This window comes from Telmatherina bonti, assembly GCF_933228915.1.
Source record: "Telmatherina bonti genome assembly, chromosome: 17".
In the NCBI taxonomy this organism is placed as follows: Eukaryota; Metazoa; Chordata; class Actinopteri; order Atheriniformes; family Telmatherinidae; genus Telmatherina; species Telmatherina bonti.
Window position 1 is genome coordinate 8,696,012 of NC_136615.1, and position 18,331 is coordinate 8,714,342.

At 43.9% G+C, this 18,331-nt stretch overlaps 1 protein-coding gene across 3 annotated transcripts in view; it reads right to left on the minus strand.

Annotated features, from left to right (window-relative positions):
* Positions 1-18,331, minus strand: part of myo18b (myosin XVIIIB) — a 67,440-nt gene that overhangs the window by 17,434 nt on the left and 31,675 nt on the right. For all 3 annotated transcript variants that reach the window (XM_079256313.1, XM_079256314.1, XM_079256315.1), the window contains 15 exons: positions 16,589-16,772; positions 16,371-16,509; positions 15,689-15,798; positions 15,539-15,604; positions 15,334-15,462; positions 13,895-14,038; positions 12,608-12,697; positions 12,412-12,531; positions 12,129-12,234; positions 9,128-9,252; positions 8,868-9,022; positions 8,551-8,674; positions 5,492-5,692; positions 5,298-5,408; positions 418-522 (listed from right to left, as the gene is read on the minus strand). In XM_079256313.1, the coding sequence (XP_079112439.1) occupies positions 418-522; positions 5,298-5,408; positions 5,492-5,692; positions 8,551-8,674; positions 8,868-9,022; positions 9,128-9,252; positions 12,129-12,234; positions 12,412-12,531; positions 12,608-12,697; positions 13,895-14,038; positions 15,334-15,462; positions 15,539-15,604; positions 15,689-15,798; positions 16,371-16,509; positions 16,589-16,772 (1,909 nt within the window). The remainder of the gene's footprint in view (positions 1-417; positions 523-5,297; positions 5,409-5,491; positions 5,693-8,550; positions 8,675-8,867; positions 9,023-9,127; positions 9,253-12,128; positions 12,235-12,411; positions 12,532-12,607; positions 12,698-13,894; positions 14,039-15,333; positions 15,463-15,538; positions 15,605-15,688; positions 15,799-16,370; positions 16,510-16,588; positions 16,773-18,331) is intronic.

The window sequence follows — 18,331 nt, forward strand, 5'->3', positions numbered from 1 at the left end:
AGATACAGCTTTGTAAAGCTAAACTGTGCTGACTTGCTACTTCAACCCTTCCAAACAAGCCTTAGTTGTTCAGTCTTTTTCTAACTGGACTGTAAAGAACTTTCACATTCCACATGCTAGCTGAGGCCTGCAGAGTCTGACATGTAGCTCAGGTCTTGTTGCAGTCTGAGTACCGCATGGTTTGACCTTGGACCAAAGCTGCTGGGTCGTTTTCCACTTGAATAATCTTTCTCATCATGGAAAGATAAAATTACCTTAGCAGTGGTTGCTTCTCTTCTTCTGATGTCTTTCCTCCTCTCCATTGTGTTAACACACACACACACACACACACCCATAAAAACCTTTGCGTCGGTAGACATCTAATGTGTGGCTGACTATATCTGAGATGTTTAGTGTGTGTGTGTGTGTGTGGTTTACCTGGTCACACAGGGTTGCAATGAGCCCCTCCAGGTCATGCTTCTCATGAATCACCATCTGCTTCTCCTCGTACTCCTGCTCCAACTGCATCTCCAGCTGCCTCAGCTGCATAACACACACAGTAAGAAGATGAATGACCAGCTGAGTGAACTTTTATTGGGCCTGACTGGAAAATTTCTCCTGCAGCAGCTGCGACATGCATAACGATGAGCATAAAACATCATCGTCTTTGGAGGAGCATTAAAATAAACAGAGTATCGGCTCCTGCCAGTGAGTTTAGGTGCTTCAGACACCATCAGTCTGGCTGTTCAGAAACACACATTTCTGCACATTAAAATGTTTCAGTATAACCAACTTCAGGACTTCATTACATTCTCTGTGACTGGAGCAGAGCTAATAGCTTCATTAGCATTTTAAATGCCTCCTGCATCCACCTGTAAACCTCAAGTCTGACTTATTCTGTGGGTAGTTTATATCGTACGGCTTGTATATCTTGGTGTTTCGCTGAGCCTGGAGGTTTCCTGCAGGATGTGGTGAGATCAGCGCCGGAATACTGAATATAAGCTCTGTAAATAATCCCAGTGTAATCTAAAACCAGTACCACTGAGGTGCTGATACGACGGTGTGACGATGAGTTTGCTGAGGAAGGCTCCAGGAAAAGGCCATTAGGGCAGAGACGTGATGTAAACTGCTGGCTGGTTGTGTAATGCGTGAAGCAGAAAAATAAATAAAATCATCATTAAATGAAAAAGAGCTGATTTTATTCCTTCAGCAAAAACACCGAAAAAAAAGGAGGAGGCATCTGTATGGACCATACTAAATCCCGTGCTAATGAGATGAGTAAGGTGGGCTCAGAGTGAAGAGGTTACTGTGATGAACCTGATGTCATTGATCAAAATGGGCCTATAATCAGACCCATCAGGCCCATTATTGGGATGCTCCTTGGACCAGTTAAGGTTTTAGTTAAGCTCATCGATGTAGAAGTACATATGCCCTCCCCTCAGTCACACATCCCTCCCAAACATTGACGGCCCTGCACAGCTCCTTCAGAGACAGACTGCTGCATCTGACGCATGAGGGAGCTGCAGGTCGTTCATTCCTGCAGCAGTTAGACTGGAAACAGCACAAACATACTCAGTAAAAGCCAATATAATTTTCTAACGCATATACTTTTAATTCTTTTATTTATAGTTCTTTTCGTTCTTAGTTATAAGTATTTTAACTAGTAGGGTTCTGAGAGGAACCTGTGTGGACTTTGCATGTTCTTCAGCTACATGCAGTTTCTCCCACAGCTTCCTTCCATTGTTCAAAGTCATTTGGCTGAATTCAGTCTCTAAATTCTCACAGGGAAATGATTCAGAGTCTGACTGAATGTTTGTCTCTGCTGGTTCTCTGATGGAGGAGAACCAGCTCCAGTCCTCTTGTACATTTGTTATCAGGAGAAAACTGTGAGCAGCGTAGCGAGAAGCAACTGATATCTGCAGACAACAGCACAAAAGTAACCAAAGTAACATTCAGCTGTTATAATAAGGTTAGAACAATGTGGTCTAAAAACTGTGCTTCGACAGTCAGTGCTTTTTGACTTTGTTCTTATGGAGAGTGAACACTGGTGTGTATGAAGCAAGCAGCAACCTCCGGAGGTTAAAAGTGAAGCGTATAAAACTGCAGTTCCCCCTTCATCCACTAGGGACTGCAAAACAGAGCAAATCCCTATGTTAAAAAGACCAACTTCACAGCAGAAATAAACATGTTTACAGCCTGCTTCAAAAATAGGCTTTAATAGGTCAGGTTTACCTTCATGACAACTGTGGGGGGAGTGAATTTTTTGTAAATCGCCTGTTTGAAACGAAATTAATCTCAAAATTCAGCATAATTAGGGGGCGTGTCCTTTTGATTGACAGGTAATCGATCTCCCGCTTCAAGTCAGAACAACGTAGAGCAACCGCAGTTTTTAGCCGGTTAACAACGTGACTTAGCTTTCGCCCGCTTACCTCCGTTAACTGGTTAGCTCCTGTTATCTCCAGGTTAGCTCGGTTAGCTCTTAGCAACAGAAAGCTCGGCGTTCGCTCGATGTCAATCATCCACCATGACGCTCACAGCCCCCCTCTCAGCTCTACTTCTATGCCCATATTTGTATTTTCCGGGCGAGACGACACGCATGCCCCTGCCAATATGGCGATGGTAGGAACCCCCCCACTGAGCTTCAGTTCAGCTCTTCAGAAACCTATGAGTGACGTCACGGAGGCTCCGCCCATCTCTTTATATACAGCCTATGGTATGAAGGCACGCTGTTCACAACATTGTCCTGACATTGAAATAACTACAAACCTCTGAGGAAACTACGTCATACTAGCATAATTTCCAAAATTTTATATTTTATATTTATATTTATATATATTTTTGCAAAATATAAACGAAATTTTTAGTTTCAACAAACGACAATTATGATTTGCAGGTGCAGTTTATGCAAAGTAGCCAAGCAGCATTATTTTGGGGTTTTCTACTTGCTGCAGAGAATTTGCTATGGATTTACTAAGCTTTTTTACTTCATTTTCTTTTCTAAAACTCTGAAATTCTCTGTTGTTTGTGCCATCTTTACCGGAAATGAACTGGTCACATGACACCCCCAATGTCATGTCCAAGGACACGTAAATGTGAAAAAAATGTTCCCATTACACTTTTGCGATATCTTTCTATCTCGAAATGTCTGAAAAACCTCCTCATAAGAGCGTAAAACTTTTTAAATGATATTTTAGACTTTTTTCAAAACATAGGTGTTTCCATTAGCATTTTTTTATTGCGATATTTAGTTTTTGCGCAATTCTAGGTGTCTGTCCAGCATCCACTTCTGCATCAGAGGTACTTTTACTCAAACAAAGTCATCCATTCTATGAAAACCAATGCCACCCGTTACCATCACAGATTCTAGCTTATCCACTTACTCCTTTAACGGATGCTCTTCTTCATCTTTTGCACATCAAATCAGATGTTAGTTTTTTTTTTTCCGAAAAAACATTGACTCATCTGACCACAGAATGCATGTCTACTGTCTTTCTGTCCATCTGAGATGATATGATGTCCAGAAAACTTCCCGCTCTTTCTGTACAGACTCCAGCTTTTCCTGTCCTGTCAGAATGGACCCAAAATGTACAAAAATCTTTACAGGTGAACTTAATCAGACTTTCTCTGAAGCTTTTTTACATCTGTTCAGTGTTTGAAGTATTTATTGTAGAAGCTGCTGTTCTCTAACAAGATGTGTTGGAACTATGAACATACCGCTAAATGTTCTGGTTGCGTTTAAACAGCCCTTTTCATCACACAACCAAGACGACACCCACACAAGACAAGTTTACGTGGTATACCTATAGACTGTAAATAAAAGATGGTAGGGGCCTCCGTGATGTCACCTGTAGATTTCTGAAGAGCTGAGATGAAGCTCGTTGGGCAGTTTCTACTATCGCCATCTTGGCAGTGCGTCACTTGTCCCGGAAAATACAAAAATTGGCAAAGATGTAGCGCTAAGAGGGTGGCTGTGAGCGTGAGGGTGGATGATTGAGATCTAGCAAACTCTGAGCTGCCTGTAGCTAAGAGCTAACCAAGCTAACCTGGAGATAACAGGAACTAACCAGCTAATGGAGGTAAGCGGGTTAAAGCAAAATCACGCTGTTAACCGGCTAAAAACCGCAGTTGTTCTACGTCCCTCCTTGCAGCAGAATATTGAGTACTTGTCAATCAAAAGGACACACCCCTAAATATGCCAAAATTTGAGATTAAATTATGACCTAATAAATTAACTATTAAACCAAAAATGTTTTTTTGTACCAGGCTGTAAACATCTTTTTTTTCTGCTGTGAAGTGGGTCTTTTTAACATGGGAGTCTATAGAAATTTGCTCTATTATAGAGGACCTGCAGGTTTTGGCACTTTTGCATAAGCTTCACTTTTTCTGCTGCTTGGGTAAATCCACCACTGTTGCTGGCTTTTGTTTCAGTAAATTATTTGAGATGCAGTAATTACTATAATAATTTTCTACTTAAATATCCTACATCCATGACATAATTTCAGTGGAACATGAACATTTACTTTTTTTTTTGTCAATTTCACCTGAAAGTTGGATATTCCTGATTGTTGTTTTATGTAATCAGCGTGTAATCCTCCAGCGGTGGAGTTAAGTGGTGTTGAGTTAAAATGGTTCTCTAAGGGTCCTTTCTAAGGCCATGTGGCTGCTTTAATCAGGGTATCATGACAGTTTCTCTTGCAGATCTTGTCCTATAAACATTGATATCTCACAGACTTGCTGTATCTTTTCTTTGGATTCTGCTCTGTGGATGCAGAGTTTTTTTTTCCCTATCAACCAAATAACAGTTTTTGATTAAGTTTTGCACAAAGTCCATCCCTTGGTGGATGTTGTTTTTATACCCAATCCTGACATCCTCACCTGTCATCATTTAATCTGCTGACTGGAGAATCTTCCAGATCAATGCTTCAGTTTTTTGTCTCTCTTCTAACATATTTAAAGTAGGTTTTTGAATCTATATTATTTAACATAAAAAGTCTGAATTTATTTAATCGTTTGCTAAGGAAGAATTATTTCTCTGTATGTATGTGATTTTTTTTTACATTCAGAGCTGCTTTATCTCACTGTCTATCTCTCCTGTCTGTCAGCCGATCAATCTTTAAGACTTAAAGTAAAAAAAATAAAAACAGTGTAAGGGAGAATAGATGAAGACTCCGTCTGAAATCAGCTCAGATTACAGTCCACATCTGTTACAGATCAAACAGATGTCAACATCAACTAGAGCAGACTGAAGAAGTTTCCTTTCAGCTCTGAAGAAAAATGTTCTTTCATAGAAAATATGCATCATTTAGAGGTTGACCCACCCGTCTCTGAGAGGACTTGTGGACATCCTCCAACTCTTCTTCTTTATCCTCCAGCTCCTTCTGATGGATCTGCTTCATCCGCTCCATCTCCATCTCAAACCGCATGTGGATCTATGGGAGACAAGACAAAGATGAGGTGAGACCGGCGGCAGGTAGAAGTCTGTCCTGATCATGTGGATTTGCACTGCGAGCACCTGTTGCTGCTGCTGGATCTTAGAGGTGAGTGTTGTGATTTCCTCGGCTCTCTCGCTGGCTTGGCCCTCCAGGAGGCGAAGCTGCTTCTTCAAGTCCGGAAGCGAATCTGAAGCGAGGTCGACAGGTAGGCTGAGGTCTCGGATCTGAGCGCACAGCTCCTCCTTCTGCTTCTGCAGACGGTTCACGTCTGATTGGCTCTCCTGCACACAATCACACCCAAACACTTGGTTCACCTGAACTTTGGAAGCCTGCATGTGTCCGGCTGCATCTCTGCAGGTTAAACAGTTTTAACGTCCTCATGACTCACTGAAGCATGAACGAAGAAACAAATGCACACAAATATGCAGGAACACAGACACCAAAACTAGAAAATGAACAGTTTCTAGTCCATTTTATTTGTATTATTTGGTGGCAAAAGCAGGGAAGCAATCTACATATAGTCAACATGTCAGGTGTTGAATTACTGTGACTATTTAATACTCTTTTAAAAACCTTTTTTAAGCAGCAAAACTGTTCCAACTTTTGCATTATTCTAATTTTATGATTGTTTGTCAGATTACCTGTTTTGTTTTGAGGTCAAAGAAAGAATTATACATCATTGAACAACTTTTCCGATTATTTCTTTTAATTTTCTCTTAATTCCTTGATTGATTTCATTCTCTGTGCTTTTATTCTTCAGTGGTTGTTTAGAAGTGCCTTATAAATAAAGTTGGATTGAGCTGGATGCATCAAAGAGCAGCTGATGAAGAAAGTTGATCACCTCTTATTTCTTATTTAGGTGCAGGTAAAAACAGCCAGCTAACTTTATTTATTGACATTAAAACAGTAAAGTTTAAGCAAAGTGCTGAACAGTTAGAATAATAAGAAGACGTAAAATTTGTTACAAGCGCAAAAACATAATTAAGCAACATACAATGAGATGCAACTAAAATAATTTAAAAAATGAGATTAAAGTAATTTAACAACCATAAAATAATATTAAAGCAATGGTGATAAAATCAACTCTCACGCTGCGTTAAAGGTCAAATAGCTGAGCGATCGCGCGCACGGGCGGTTTGGACATGCAGCAGCTCAGAGGAGAACGGCACAAACTGAGCTGACAGGAAAATGCATGTTGGACACAAACAAGCTTAAATTGAGGTTCTTCCTCTGAGCTGCAGCTTTGTTAACAACTAAACTGATGGGAAATTAACTTTAATAAATTCTAAGTCAGTCAGGACTGCAAAGCAAACATGAGGAAGGCTGGTTTGTCACTATTCTTCTTATCCTCATCATCAGTTTTCTATCTGCATGTTTTCACTCATTTAGATAAAAACTCTCCTTAAAAATCCTTATTTCTCAGCCTCGGATATGAAGAAAAAACTATGCGAGAGGTTCCATCATCAGCTTTTTGTATAAATGATTACCTTACCCTCATGCTCAGTAATTATTAAAAAATAAAAAATAGTGTGTGTGTGTGTGTGTGTGTGTGTGTGTGTGTGTGTGTGTGTGTGTGTGTGTGTGTGTGTGTGTGTGTGTGGCTCAGATTGCTTCTGGCGTAAAAAGAAAGAGCATGCAAACTGTTTCTGACAGAAAGATGAAGTCATTACATCAGTCGATGCGTTGAAAACATCCATCACTTATCTCTGTCTCACCAGGGGACTCGTGTAAGTCCCATAAGTTTCACTTCAGTCCTGCTTTGCATCCCGAAAGTTACACATAAACATTCAGTTTTTCTGATCCGCAACATGTCGGGGTTCCTATTCCATGGTTTGGTTGTTTTTTTATTTTTTATTCACCCGAGTGTCCAAGGCATGTGGCCGCAGGTCCGATGATACAACTACAAAATCGATCATCAAACTGCGGCCCAGGGAATCCTGATGCCAGGTGTACATATGGACACTCTTATGTGGGAACATGGTGTTCGTTATGGACAATCCATGACGAGCACAGAAGTCCAATAACAAAACACCATTTGGGTTCAGAGGGGGGGGACCATGCCTCCCAATCACTCCCCTCCAGGTCTCACTGTCATTGCCCACGTGAGCATTGAAGTCCCCCAGCAGAACAATGGAGTCCCCAGAAGGAGCACCCTCCAGCACTCCCTCCAAGGACTCCAGAAAGGGTGGGTACTCTGAACTGCTGTTCGGTGCATAAGCACAGACAACAGTCAGGACCCGTCCCCCCACCCGGAGGCGGAGGGAAACTACCCTTTCATCCACCGGGGTAAACCCCAACGTGCAGGCACCAAGCTGGGAGCCGATGAGAATGCCCACACCTGCTTGGTGCCTCTCACCATGAGCAACTCCAGAGTGGAAGAAGGTCCAGCCCCTCTCGAGGGTACTGGTTCCAGAGCCCAAGCCATGCGTCGAGGTGAGTCCAACTATATCTAGCCGGAACCGCTCAACCTCGCGCACAAGCTCAAGCTCCTTCCCCACCAGAGAGGTGACGTTCCACGTCCCTAGAGCCAGCTTCTGCAGCCGGGGATCGGACCGCCAGGGTCCCCGCCCCCTGCTGCCGCCCAGCTCACATTGCACCCGACCCCTACGGCTCCTCCCGCAGATGGTGAGCCCACGGGAGGTGGGGCCCATGTAGCCCTTTCGGGCTGAGCCCGACCGGGCCCCATGGGCGAAGGCCCGGCCACCAGACGCTCGCTCTCGTACCCCACCTCCAGGCCTGGCTCCAGAGGGGGGTCCCGGTAACCCGCATCAAGGCAAGGGAACATTTATGCCCAGGTTGGTCGTCATCATAGGGGTCTATGAGCCGTGCTTGGTCTGGTCCCTCCCCTAGACACCTGTTTGCCATGGGTGACCCTACCAGGGGCATAAAGCCCCCGACAACATAGCTGCTAGGATCTTTGGGATACACAAACCCCTCCACCACGATAAGGTGACGGTTCAGGGAGGGGCTGTTTTATTTTGTCACGTTTATTCCTTCATGCTTCTACATGAAGATTTCTAAACAAATCAACCTACCATACCCGTGCAGAGTTTAGCTCTGGAGGACGCTCATCCAGGAAAAACTTTTATGCATGTTTTTAAATAATCTTACACACACACATACGTGAACACAAACACACCTGCAAGTTGCGCCGCAGGTTGAATATTTCCGTCCCCAGAGCTGCTGTCACCTGGAAGGCTTTCTCCTTCTGCTCCCTCTCATTGTCAGCTTCCTCCAGAGCTTGAGTTAACTCGCTATCAAACCTGCGTTGTGCACACACACCAGAGCAGTGGTTTAAATGATGTTTTATAAACATTAAGGAGGTCAGACTTTCTGGTGGAGGTGCAGCATGTCATCGCTGTAAGACAACCAGATCTAAACATGAAGACGATGCAGCAGTGGGGAGATATCTGATCTTCGGGCCGGAAGAAAACCAGTCAAGGTGGACACACACACCTTCTCTGTTTGCGGTCTAGCTCGTGCATGCGACTCTGCAGGCTGTCGGTGAGCACGCGGGCATCCTGAAGTTCTGAAGTCACCCGGCGACAATGACGTTTCAGCTCCACCGTGCTCCTCCTGGACTGCTCCAGCTGGGCCTGCAGCGTCGCCACCTGCGCACACACACACACACACACACACACACACACAGTGTTATTAACTTCAGACATTTAATCTGCCATCAGTGCTTCCGTGCACGTCAGCGTGTCCTTCGTCACCTTGGTATCGAGCTGTTGTCTGGTCTGTCTCTCCGTTTCCAGTTTTTCCTCCGTCTGCTTCAGACGTCTGCGGACGAACTCCACCTCCGTCTGGCAGCACTCCAGCTGCATGGCCAGCTCACTTTCTGCGTGACGGACAGACAGACGTGACCTTGTCAAGAGCGATCAATCACTTCAAATCTTGAGACGTTTCTGCGTCTTTGTTATTCAAAACTGTTTTCAGTCAGTTCCAGAAGTTCAGGGTGCAAAACCGTGACTTTTTCTGCTCTGTGCGGCACAGATAGAACGTCCCTGATTGGTCAGAAATGTGATGAATAGATTCTAATTGCGATGCAACTGCAGCACGCCTTCTTTGATGCAAGAATTTCAAGAAGTGTCTGTGTGTATAACATCCTTATTGACCTTGGTTATTATTATCATCAATCTCTGCGGTTCCACAGTGTTTCTGTTTAGTCTCATTCTTTCCAAATACACAGCTGGAGCTGCTTGACTCCTCACATCTTATCTTGTTAGATCTGCAGCTTCCAACAAGTAAACAAAATCCTGTTATCTGAACCGAGCTTCTTGGCTCTTAGCTGGACTCCCACCTCGCATGGCCTTCTTTCAGCGTTACTGTAAAGACGTTTACACCACATTTCTTCCCTGAAGGAGAATCTAAGGACACATTCACATCAGCCATTTTGATCCGAATCCAAGTCTGCTTCGTTTGGGGAAATGTGAACGCTCCAAACAAATTCTGATTCGGATCAAAGAAGTGGACTCGGTCAGCCTACAAACGCAGGTCTTGGCCCATTTCAAGCGGACCAAATACAGGAAGCGGACTACAAAACAAAGTCACTTCCTGCATGTAGCGTAGCATTGCATTGTGGGTAAATCCATAGCGATGGCGTTAAGGGTCCTCTGCCTCGTCTGGTGTTCATACTGCATCCATTGTTGCAGTGGATTTCTGCAGTATACTTGCATAAGACACAATAAAAACCCAAAACAGCCATAGTTTCACCTCCATGTTTAACTGGCAGGTGGAGGAAACAGTTTTCTTCTTCACGCCGGTCTGGTCCTCTCTTCTGCTAAATACTAGTGCAGCGCCACCTCTGTTGGGAATGGGGATATATTATTCTAATGGTTTGACTGGTTTGACCAAAGTGCAGCGTGAATTCAATCTCGGTCTGAATGGATACACCCCCCCTACAACTGAGCCAAGTCCCCAATCGGACCAAGTCAAATGGACTATCCTGATGTGAATGCACCCTGCGGCACAGTGCTGGGGCCCCTTCGCTTTGTCATACACACCCTCCTTAAGTGCAGTTAGCGTCTACGTATCACTGCTATGCAGCTGTTGTGTAACTGTTCCTGTCATTCCTACGAGAAAATGTCTCAGCTGGAGTCAACTTAAAGTCAGTGAGACTCAACTTATTAGACAACATCAGTAAATCATTGCTAAAACCATTGGTAAGGGTAGGAACGTAGATCGACCAGGATTTTGACAGCTTTGCCTTTTGTCTCAGACTGATACAGAGTCAACATCACTGTAGACGCAGCACTGATCCGTCTGCTGCTCTCCCCTCACCTCCATCCCTCACACATGAACAAGACCTCGAGATACTTAAACTCCTCCACTTGAGACAGGACCTCATTCCAGACCCAGAGAGGGCAGGCCACCCTTTTCCAGCTGAGGATCATTGTCTCGGATTGAGTGCTGCTTCTCAGCCCAGCTGCTTCACACGATTATCTACGATCCTACCCTCACCTATGATTACGGGCTGTGGGTGTTGACCAAAAGTACAAGATCGCAAGTACATGCAGCAGAAATGAGTTTCCTCCATAAGGTGGGCTTTTCCTTGAAGGTGGGTGAGAAGCTCGGTGATCCAGGAGGGGCTCAGAGTAGAGTTGTTGCTCCTTCACATAGACAGGAGTCAGATCAGGTGGCTTGGGCATCTGGTTAGGATGCCTCCTGGACGCCTCTGTGGTGAGGTCTTACAGACATGCCCCTCTGGGAGGAAACCCCTGCCACATTCTGGGTCTTTCCTCAGGAAATGCTTCACTCCATGAGGCTCAGAACATTTTCTTGTCCCATAGCTGTAAATCTACTGAAGTACATTTTCAGTACATTCAGAGTTGATTGCTACATGACGCAGTAACAGATGCTGTATTTTACTGCCTGCTTCTTCGCTGCTGCTGCAATTTTGAATGAAAACACACATTTTTAACTGGCTCTGCTGTGTATGAGAGAATAAACTGAGCTCCACTGATCCCATCATAGTCTCTCCGGTCTAGGCTTTGTGGAACCTGGAGCTGATCAGACCACACTCTTTCTTTGCACTTTACGGTGCAAGATAAATCTGTTTGTATCTGTCTCGCTTTGCCCCCCCAGCTCATGGAGATCTGGTCTGCATGCGCTCCTCCATCAGATCCTCCTTCTGGGCCACCAGTCTCAGTCCAGACTGATCTAATTTTTGGTTCAAACATGGTGGAAAGAGCAACTAAATGCAGAAAACAAGGGTGACCCTTTTTTCAGACAGCACCTTCTTCCTTCATTCCTTGAACTGATTTCTTCTTCAGTTCTTCATGCTTACATCAGGATTTCTTTTTGCGCAGAAGCTTGGATTTGGTTCATTAGTTGTAAGCTGTTTTAGATAAAAGTGTCTGCTAAATAAATTCCCACTGCCTCTGCTTTGGTTTAGCGGCGACAGAGAACATCCAGATAGCTGTCGCTGACCAAAGAATCCACAAACCATTAATTCAGTTGCAGAAATCACATCGTTTTTCTAGTGATTCAACTCTCTTTTTGGTATTTAAAGATTCAGTCAGGCTTTCAGGCTCATGACCAACCAAATTAAGCTTGCCTACTCTTTGAATTTTGGATATAAGGATGTGCAGGATCATCAGACACTGCTTAAACCTGGCTGCACTAAAACAACAGCAGTCCTGTCAATCCCTTTGGTTTTTTTTGTGTTCCCTGCAGTAAAATTGCACTGAAAAGCAGAGAAAAGTAGATTTTTACCTGTTGCAGCTCCTCTCTGACTCTCAGCAACTTGAGCTTTCTGCTTCTCCTCCTCCAGCTGCTTCTCCAGTGTTTCCATGGTAACCTTATACTGGTCGAGGCGAGTCTGTGGTGGAAAAAAAAAAAGCAGCGTGTTTAGGAACAATCAGGATGCAGTTATTTAAGAAATGCCATTTATGTATGCAGCTGTTCCTGCATCCAAAGGCCAGATTACTTTATGGGAAGTTACTGTGGGCTCTTGCACTGAGCAGTGAGTAATAGATTACTTTCTGAGCGGGCCTACCAGCAGGTCTTTGTTCTCCCTGCTGAGTCGGAGCCTCTCTGCCCTCTCCACATCCAGAGCCTGACCCACCGCATCTCCACGGAAACGCTCATCGCTGAGCTCAGAAGTCACAGCTGTAATCTACACACATGGATCACAGCGTTAGCAGAGTGTGTGTGTGCATGTGTGTGCACTGTGTGTGTGTGGCAGAGTAAACCTTGGTCTCCAGGCTGTCTGCAGTCTGCCTCAGCTCGTTCCTCTCCTTCTCTGATTTCTCCAGGCGGCGCCTCAGAGCCGATAACTCATCCTGGCAAAATGAAAAAGGGAAGCATCTCTTCTAAAACAGGATTCATCGCAGGGATTGATGTTCTGTAAGATTGTGTGTAAAATAAGGGTAAAAAAAACAAACACTGACTGAACTTCCATCACTTCAGCCATCTTTTCTTTTTACGTGTTTTAGATTTGTTACAAGAATAAAAACTTTTTATTTATCAGTTAATGAAACCAAACGAGTGTCACTTTGGCTCCTGTCTGCCAAACCTTTGCAGCAGTTGAAGGTAAAGTTGGAGAAACCAACAGAGACAAACAACACTGCAGCCTTTCAGGCCACATACTGCTTTAAACAAATGAGATATGATGCGCAACAGACTAAGGCTAAAGGCACCAGCATTCTTCCTCTGTCTGAAGCGTAAAGGCATCAGAGCTGAGAGGAAAAAGGTAAAATCTAACATTTTCTCAGTGGTTTGTCGGCTGTGTGGAGGTGAGACTGAAACCAGGCAACCTTACAAACATGTCAGTCAGAGAATTTGAACTATAAAGCCTCTACAGAGCTGCGCATTTCTGATTGAAAGCGAAACACATGGCAGGAATGCTCCCTGAGGGGATTTTTAGTCTCCAAAAATGTTACATTCAAGGAGTGCTCCCTTTACATGGATTACCTTTTATTTTCATTATAAACCCCACAACACTTCTCATCCTATTTCCACTGATGTTCCTGAAAAACCTTTTTTCCACATCTACTCTGTAGAATACACCCTCCCTCCCTTAGTGTCTCTTCTTCTATGGTTTTCCATTCCTGCTTCAGCAATGGTTGAGACTGAGAAATAAGTGGTCATTGCAGGTAGTAGAGTTGTGCATCCTCACAAAAGTTCAATATAAAGTGCAAATACGGCTGAAGTAAAGTCTCTGCCAAATATTTTATTGTACAAAACAAATGTTTTTAGTAACAGTAAAGTAATTTTGTGCCTTATATTTAAACCTAACTACATGGTACGACAGCATCACTGCTGAAAGAAACTCTATGCTGATGGTTGAAACATATCACGCTTTACGAGTCAAAACATTCTTTTCTCATGTTATTAATTAACACCACATTAGGTAACTATTTCCATCACATGGCTAAGGTAGCTGCCTCTGACTGTTTTCTGGTCTGGTATGAAGATCATCAGCTAAATCTCAACAAGAAATGTCCACAAATTTACTTCATGTGTGTGTGTGTGTTTACTTCTTTGGCCCTGAACCTCTCGTTGTCCATGTTGACATCAAGCAGAGGACGCACTTTGCAGAAAAGTTTCCACCAGCTCCAACTAGCCACGATCCTCAGAGCTCTTAGGTTCCTCTGCAGACACCTGACTGCCATATGCTGCACCTGGAGACACACACACATCCACAGTTAAAACTGCCAGTAAAAAGAGAAAGGCTTTCTAGATTTACAGTGCAGACGTGCCGTGTCAGTTGTCCCTTTCTGAATAATTCCTGAAGTCATTGTGTAAAACTGCCTTAAAGTTATATTTTTACTGGCTGGTTGATGATCATGATGATGATGATGACATATGAAAACAGAAATTATCTCAATGTGAAGAGTCAACAATTATCGGTCTGAGACAAAAGGCACTCAAAAGACACAACATGAGGTGAAAAATAAAACAAATTCAAGATAAGAAGAGAAAGAATCCCTGAAAAACACAAAACAACTAAAAGAAGTGAAAAAAAAACATATCATCTTGGCTTCCCTGCCTAAGCATTTTAGCCCAGACTTCCCTCTCCCCAGCCACATTTGCTCAGTCACATTTGCCCCACATTTGCGTGGGGCATCCTGAGGCGTTCCCAGGCCAGCCGAGAGATATAATCCCTCCAGCGTGTCCTGGGTCTTCCCCGGGGTCTCCTCCCAGAGGGACGTGCCTGGAACACCTCACCAGGGAGGTCCAGGAGGCATCCTGACCAGATGCCCGAGCCACCTCAACTGGTTCCTCTCGATGCGGAGGAGCAGCGGCTCTACTCTGATCTCCTCCCGGATGGCCGAGCTCCTCACCCTATCTCTAAGGGAGAGCCCGGCCACCCTGCGGAGGAAACTCATTTCAGCCGCCTGTATACGAGATCTCGTTCTTTCGGTCACGACCCACAGCTCATGACCATAGGTGAGGGTAGGAACATAGATCGACTGGTAAATCAAGAGCTTCGCCTTCTGGCTCAGCTCCTTCTTCACCACGACAGACCGGCGCAGAGTCCGCATTACTGCAGACGCCGCACCGATCCGTCTGTCGATCTCACGCTCCATCCACAGCCATATGGTAAAATAAAAACCTCACAAAGATAAATATACCTGAAAAGACACAAAACAAGCAGAAACAAATGTACTTGTTATAGAGATTCAATATAATCAATAAAAAAAAACTAAAAGACCACAAGGAGAACTAAAACAAAAAAATAATAACTAGAAAATGGTCACAACTGTAGTAAGAAACCACAAAAGACGTAACAAAAAAAAATCAATAAAAAGAACAAAAATCACTAAAAAGATTAAAAAACTTGCACAAAAGTGATGCAACATATTCCCATTGACCTGCATCAGTAATTATAATATATTTAATATGATGATAAATAGCTTCTGTCCTCTTTCTATCCTCTGAATTTGCCACTATCTGTGTGTTGTGAGTGACTGACCTTAAGTTTGCGGTACTTCTGGCGGGCAAGGTGTCCAAGACAGGCGGCTTGCAGGTGAACCAGCCAGCCAGTGACCTGCTGGTCTCGCTGCTGCTCCAGGTAACGCAGCACACCTCGCTTCATAAACACCTAACAAGCAACAGGAAGAGCATGACTGGACTGCATGTTTCTCTGTCTGATGACCTGAACTCAGACATGTCCTCACCCGGCTGGCTCCCACCACGATGCTCTTCCTGTCCACATCCAGCTCGACCAGCAGCTCCTCCACTGCCTGCAACACGGAGAGAACAAACAAGCCCTTTACTCCGAGCTGAAGGCGTGCTTGTGACTGGAATGATGCGAAGCATCTGCACACCTTTCTCTCATCATGGCTGACGAACATTGAAGCGTAACGTTTCATAACTGGAGGAGATAAAGCCTGGAAGCGACACCTGAAGTCACTCAGAGTCATGTGTTCTGGATAACCTGGAGAAGAAAACAGGAAGTCAGGCTTTACTTTTCCCTCTTTTTCTACATTTAAAACTGGTAGGAAAAACTCTGTACTGCAGAAAATCTCTTACTGTTGCTGTTTTTCTACATAATTCATGTGTTTAATGGAATTAAACATGGATGGCTTCATATCTAAACAGCTGAACAATCAGCGTGTTATATTGAAAACCATACACAGAGCATATTATAATAAATGAAAAACCAAGCTGGTTTCAGATCAGCAATATGCAAACCCTTTAAAATTAAGTTCTGGTCTTTTCCAGAGAATTTGTGCTGACGTTCCTGTTTACTCATCAGCTCCATCTCAGTCCTAATGGATGGAAATGAAGAAAGAAGTTCTCTGACTTTGGAAGTTTTATCTGAACTTGGTGACATTCGTGAAAAAATTCTGAAAACCTTTTCAGAAAACGTTCTTCAAATTAAAGTTTGATTTTTCATGAAGCCTTTGCAGAGTATGATCATGCACTGTAACGTCCCGACCAGCTTGTTTTTGATTAAAACGTCTGGGTGGGCTGTGATGGATGAGGCGGCGGGCTGGATGTGCCGACCTGTGCGGTAGAGCTGCAGGGCCGACAGGATCTGTGTAGAGTGCAGCTGCACTCTGAGAGCTGGGACGTCAAACCCTCCACCCTTGACGCACTGCAGGAACACTGGTCTGGCTCGCCGGATCAGATTCACCAGAGCATCCTGGCGAGAGAAGACCCAGATGAGAACCCTCAGTCATGCGTCAGAGATGATCAAGGCGGGTCGAGAGCGTTGAGCTTACCGCCTGCAGTTTGACTGCGATGCACCGCGAGTGTCTGCGAACGGCGGCCATCCCGCCGCTGAACGTTTTCCTGATGGTGCCGTTCCGTTGCAGAGCCCGCTGGCTGCGGCCTTCCAACCCCCCCAGACCACGACACAGGGGTGGCAGCGAGATTCTGGGGGTGAACATGGCCTTCACCGCCCCGCTGAGGAAGACATGGCAGTAAACACATATTTAAAGTCTGTTTTCTGGTTTATGCACAGATGAGGATGGAATATTTGTAATTTATCCACTTTAGTGGATATTAATGAATCCACTGCAGAATAAATCCACAGATGCCTCATATTTACCAAGTTTAACTCATTAATAATTTATACATCAGATGCTTAATCTTAACAAAATACCAAAATGAGATGGATGAACCTGCAGTTTATCTCATATACATTTGTTATAGTGTGATAATCCCCCCATCTGGTCTGCTTCTAACATCATCTAAACTCCATACATGTAGTCTGTAGTCTTCATGTCTGCAGAGATGTTTGAAACATTTTAGCATCATAAACACAACCATGAAAACAGTTTTTGTTACCATGGTGACAGATTCTCTATGAAGCTTCACTGCTATGTGTGTTTTTATATCAATTATTAATCCAGAAACACTGTCTTCAGTTAGGTTGTCATCTCCTACATGTTGTGCTTCAGTTACAGTATTTTTATGGATGGATGTACCATTATTTCCATCAGAAGCATCACTTTCACTGTTGCTAGATGACCAATAATTAATCTCAGGAGGCAAATGTTCATCTCCAAAATCAGAGCAAGCTAATTCCCAGTCAGCATGTCCATGTGGGGCCCATAAGAGTTCAGTTTGGGCTATGAGGGTTCTGACTGGGCATGGGCTTGAACTGGGAGATATGGCTCATATGTGAAGTCCATGTGGGCTGTATGAGCCCCATGAGGGATGTAGGTGTGCTAAGTGGACATGGTAAGCCCATGTGGGCCAGCTGAAACCCAGTCAGAACCAAATTAACTTGTAAAAACTGTGGACAAACTCACTTGGGACCCTTATCAGCAGCCCAAATGAAACCCTGACTCATCCCACATGGACACGCTGGCTGTTTAGCTGCTTCATCAGCAGTGAAAATGCGCTTTGATATGTAGCTGCATCCTCTGGTATCCACTCTGCATCACCAGCAGTTAACGCTTCCTCATCAGCTCCATATGGTGCCTTTCAAACTGGATTTTCTTATCAAAATCTGAACGGACCCCCCTCCCCTCCTCTTGCCTCCCAAACTGTCTGCCATCTAGCGGAGGAAAGCGGTAACTGCTTCAGGGTTTCCGGCTTTTCTCGTGCATTTTATAGACCAGCTCATCCTCACTGCTTCGTACGACGGAGTATTAGGGCCACAATGAGAAAACAAAGATAGTGACGGATTATTATTTTTTCCTCTGCTTCACTAGAGAAGAAAGTCGAAATGACCAGAATAAAGGTGAAACATAGTTTCAAGAATAAAGTCGAAATGACGAGAACAAAGCCGAAAAACTAATATTAAAGTCGAGTTTTCAATATGAATTTGAACAGCTTTAAAACACAATGCCTTGTGTGTATCCTACTCACTTTTACATCAAGAAGTTGCATGCACACACGTTGTAGCCTAAACGGCATGCGGTCTTTTTTTTTTTTTTTTTTACTTTATTCTCATTTCGACTTTATTCTCGACATTTTGACTTAAATCTCGAAACTGTATTTCTACTTTATTCTTG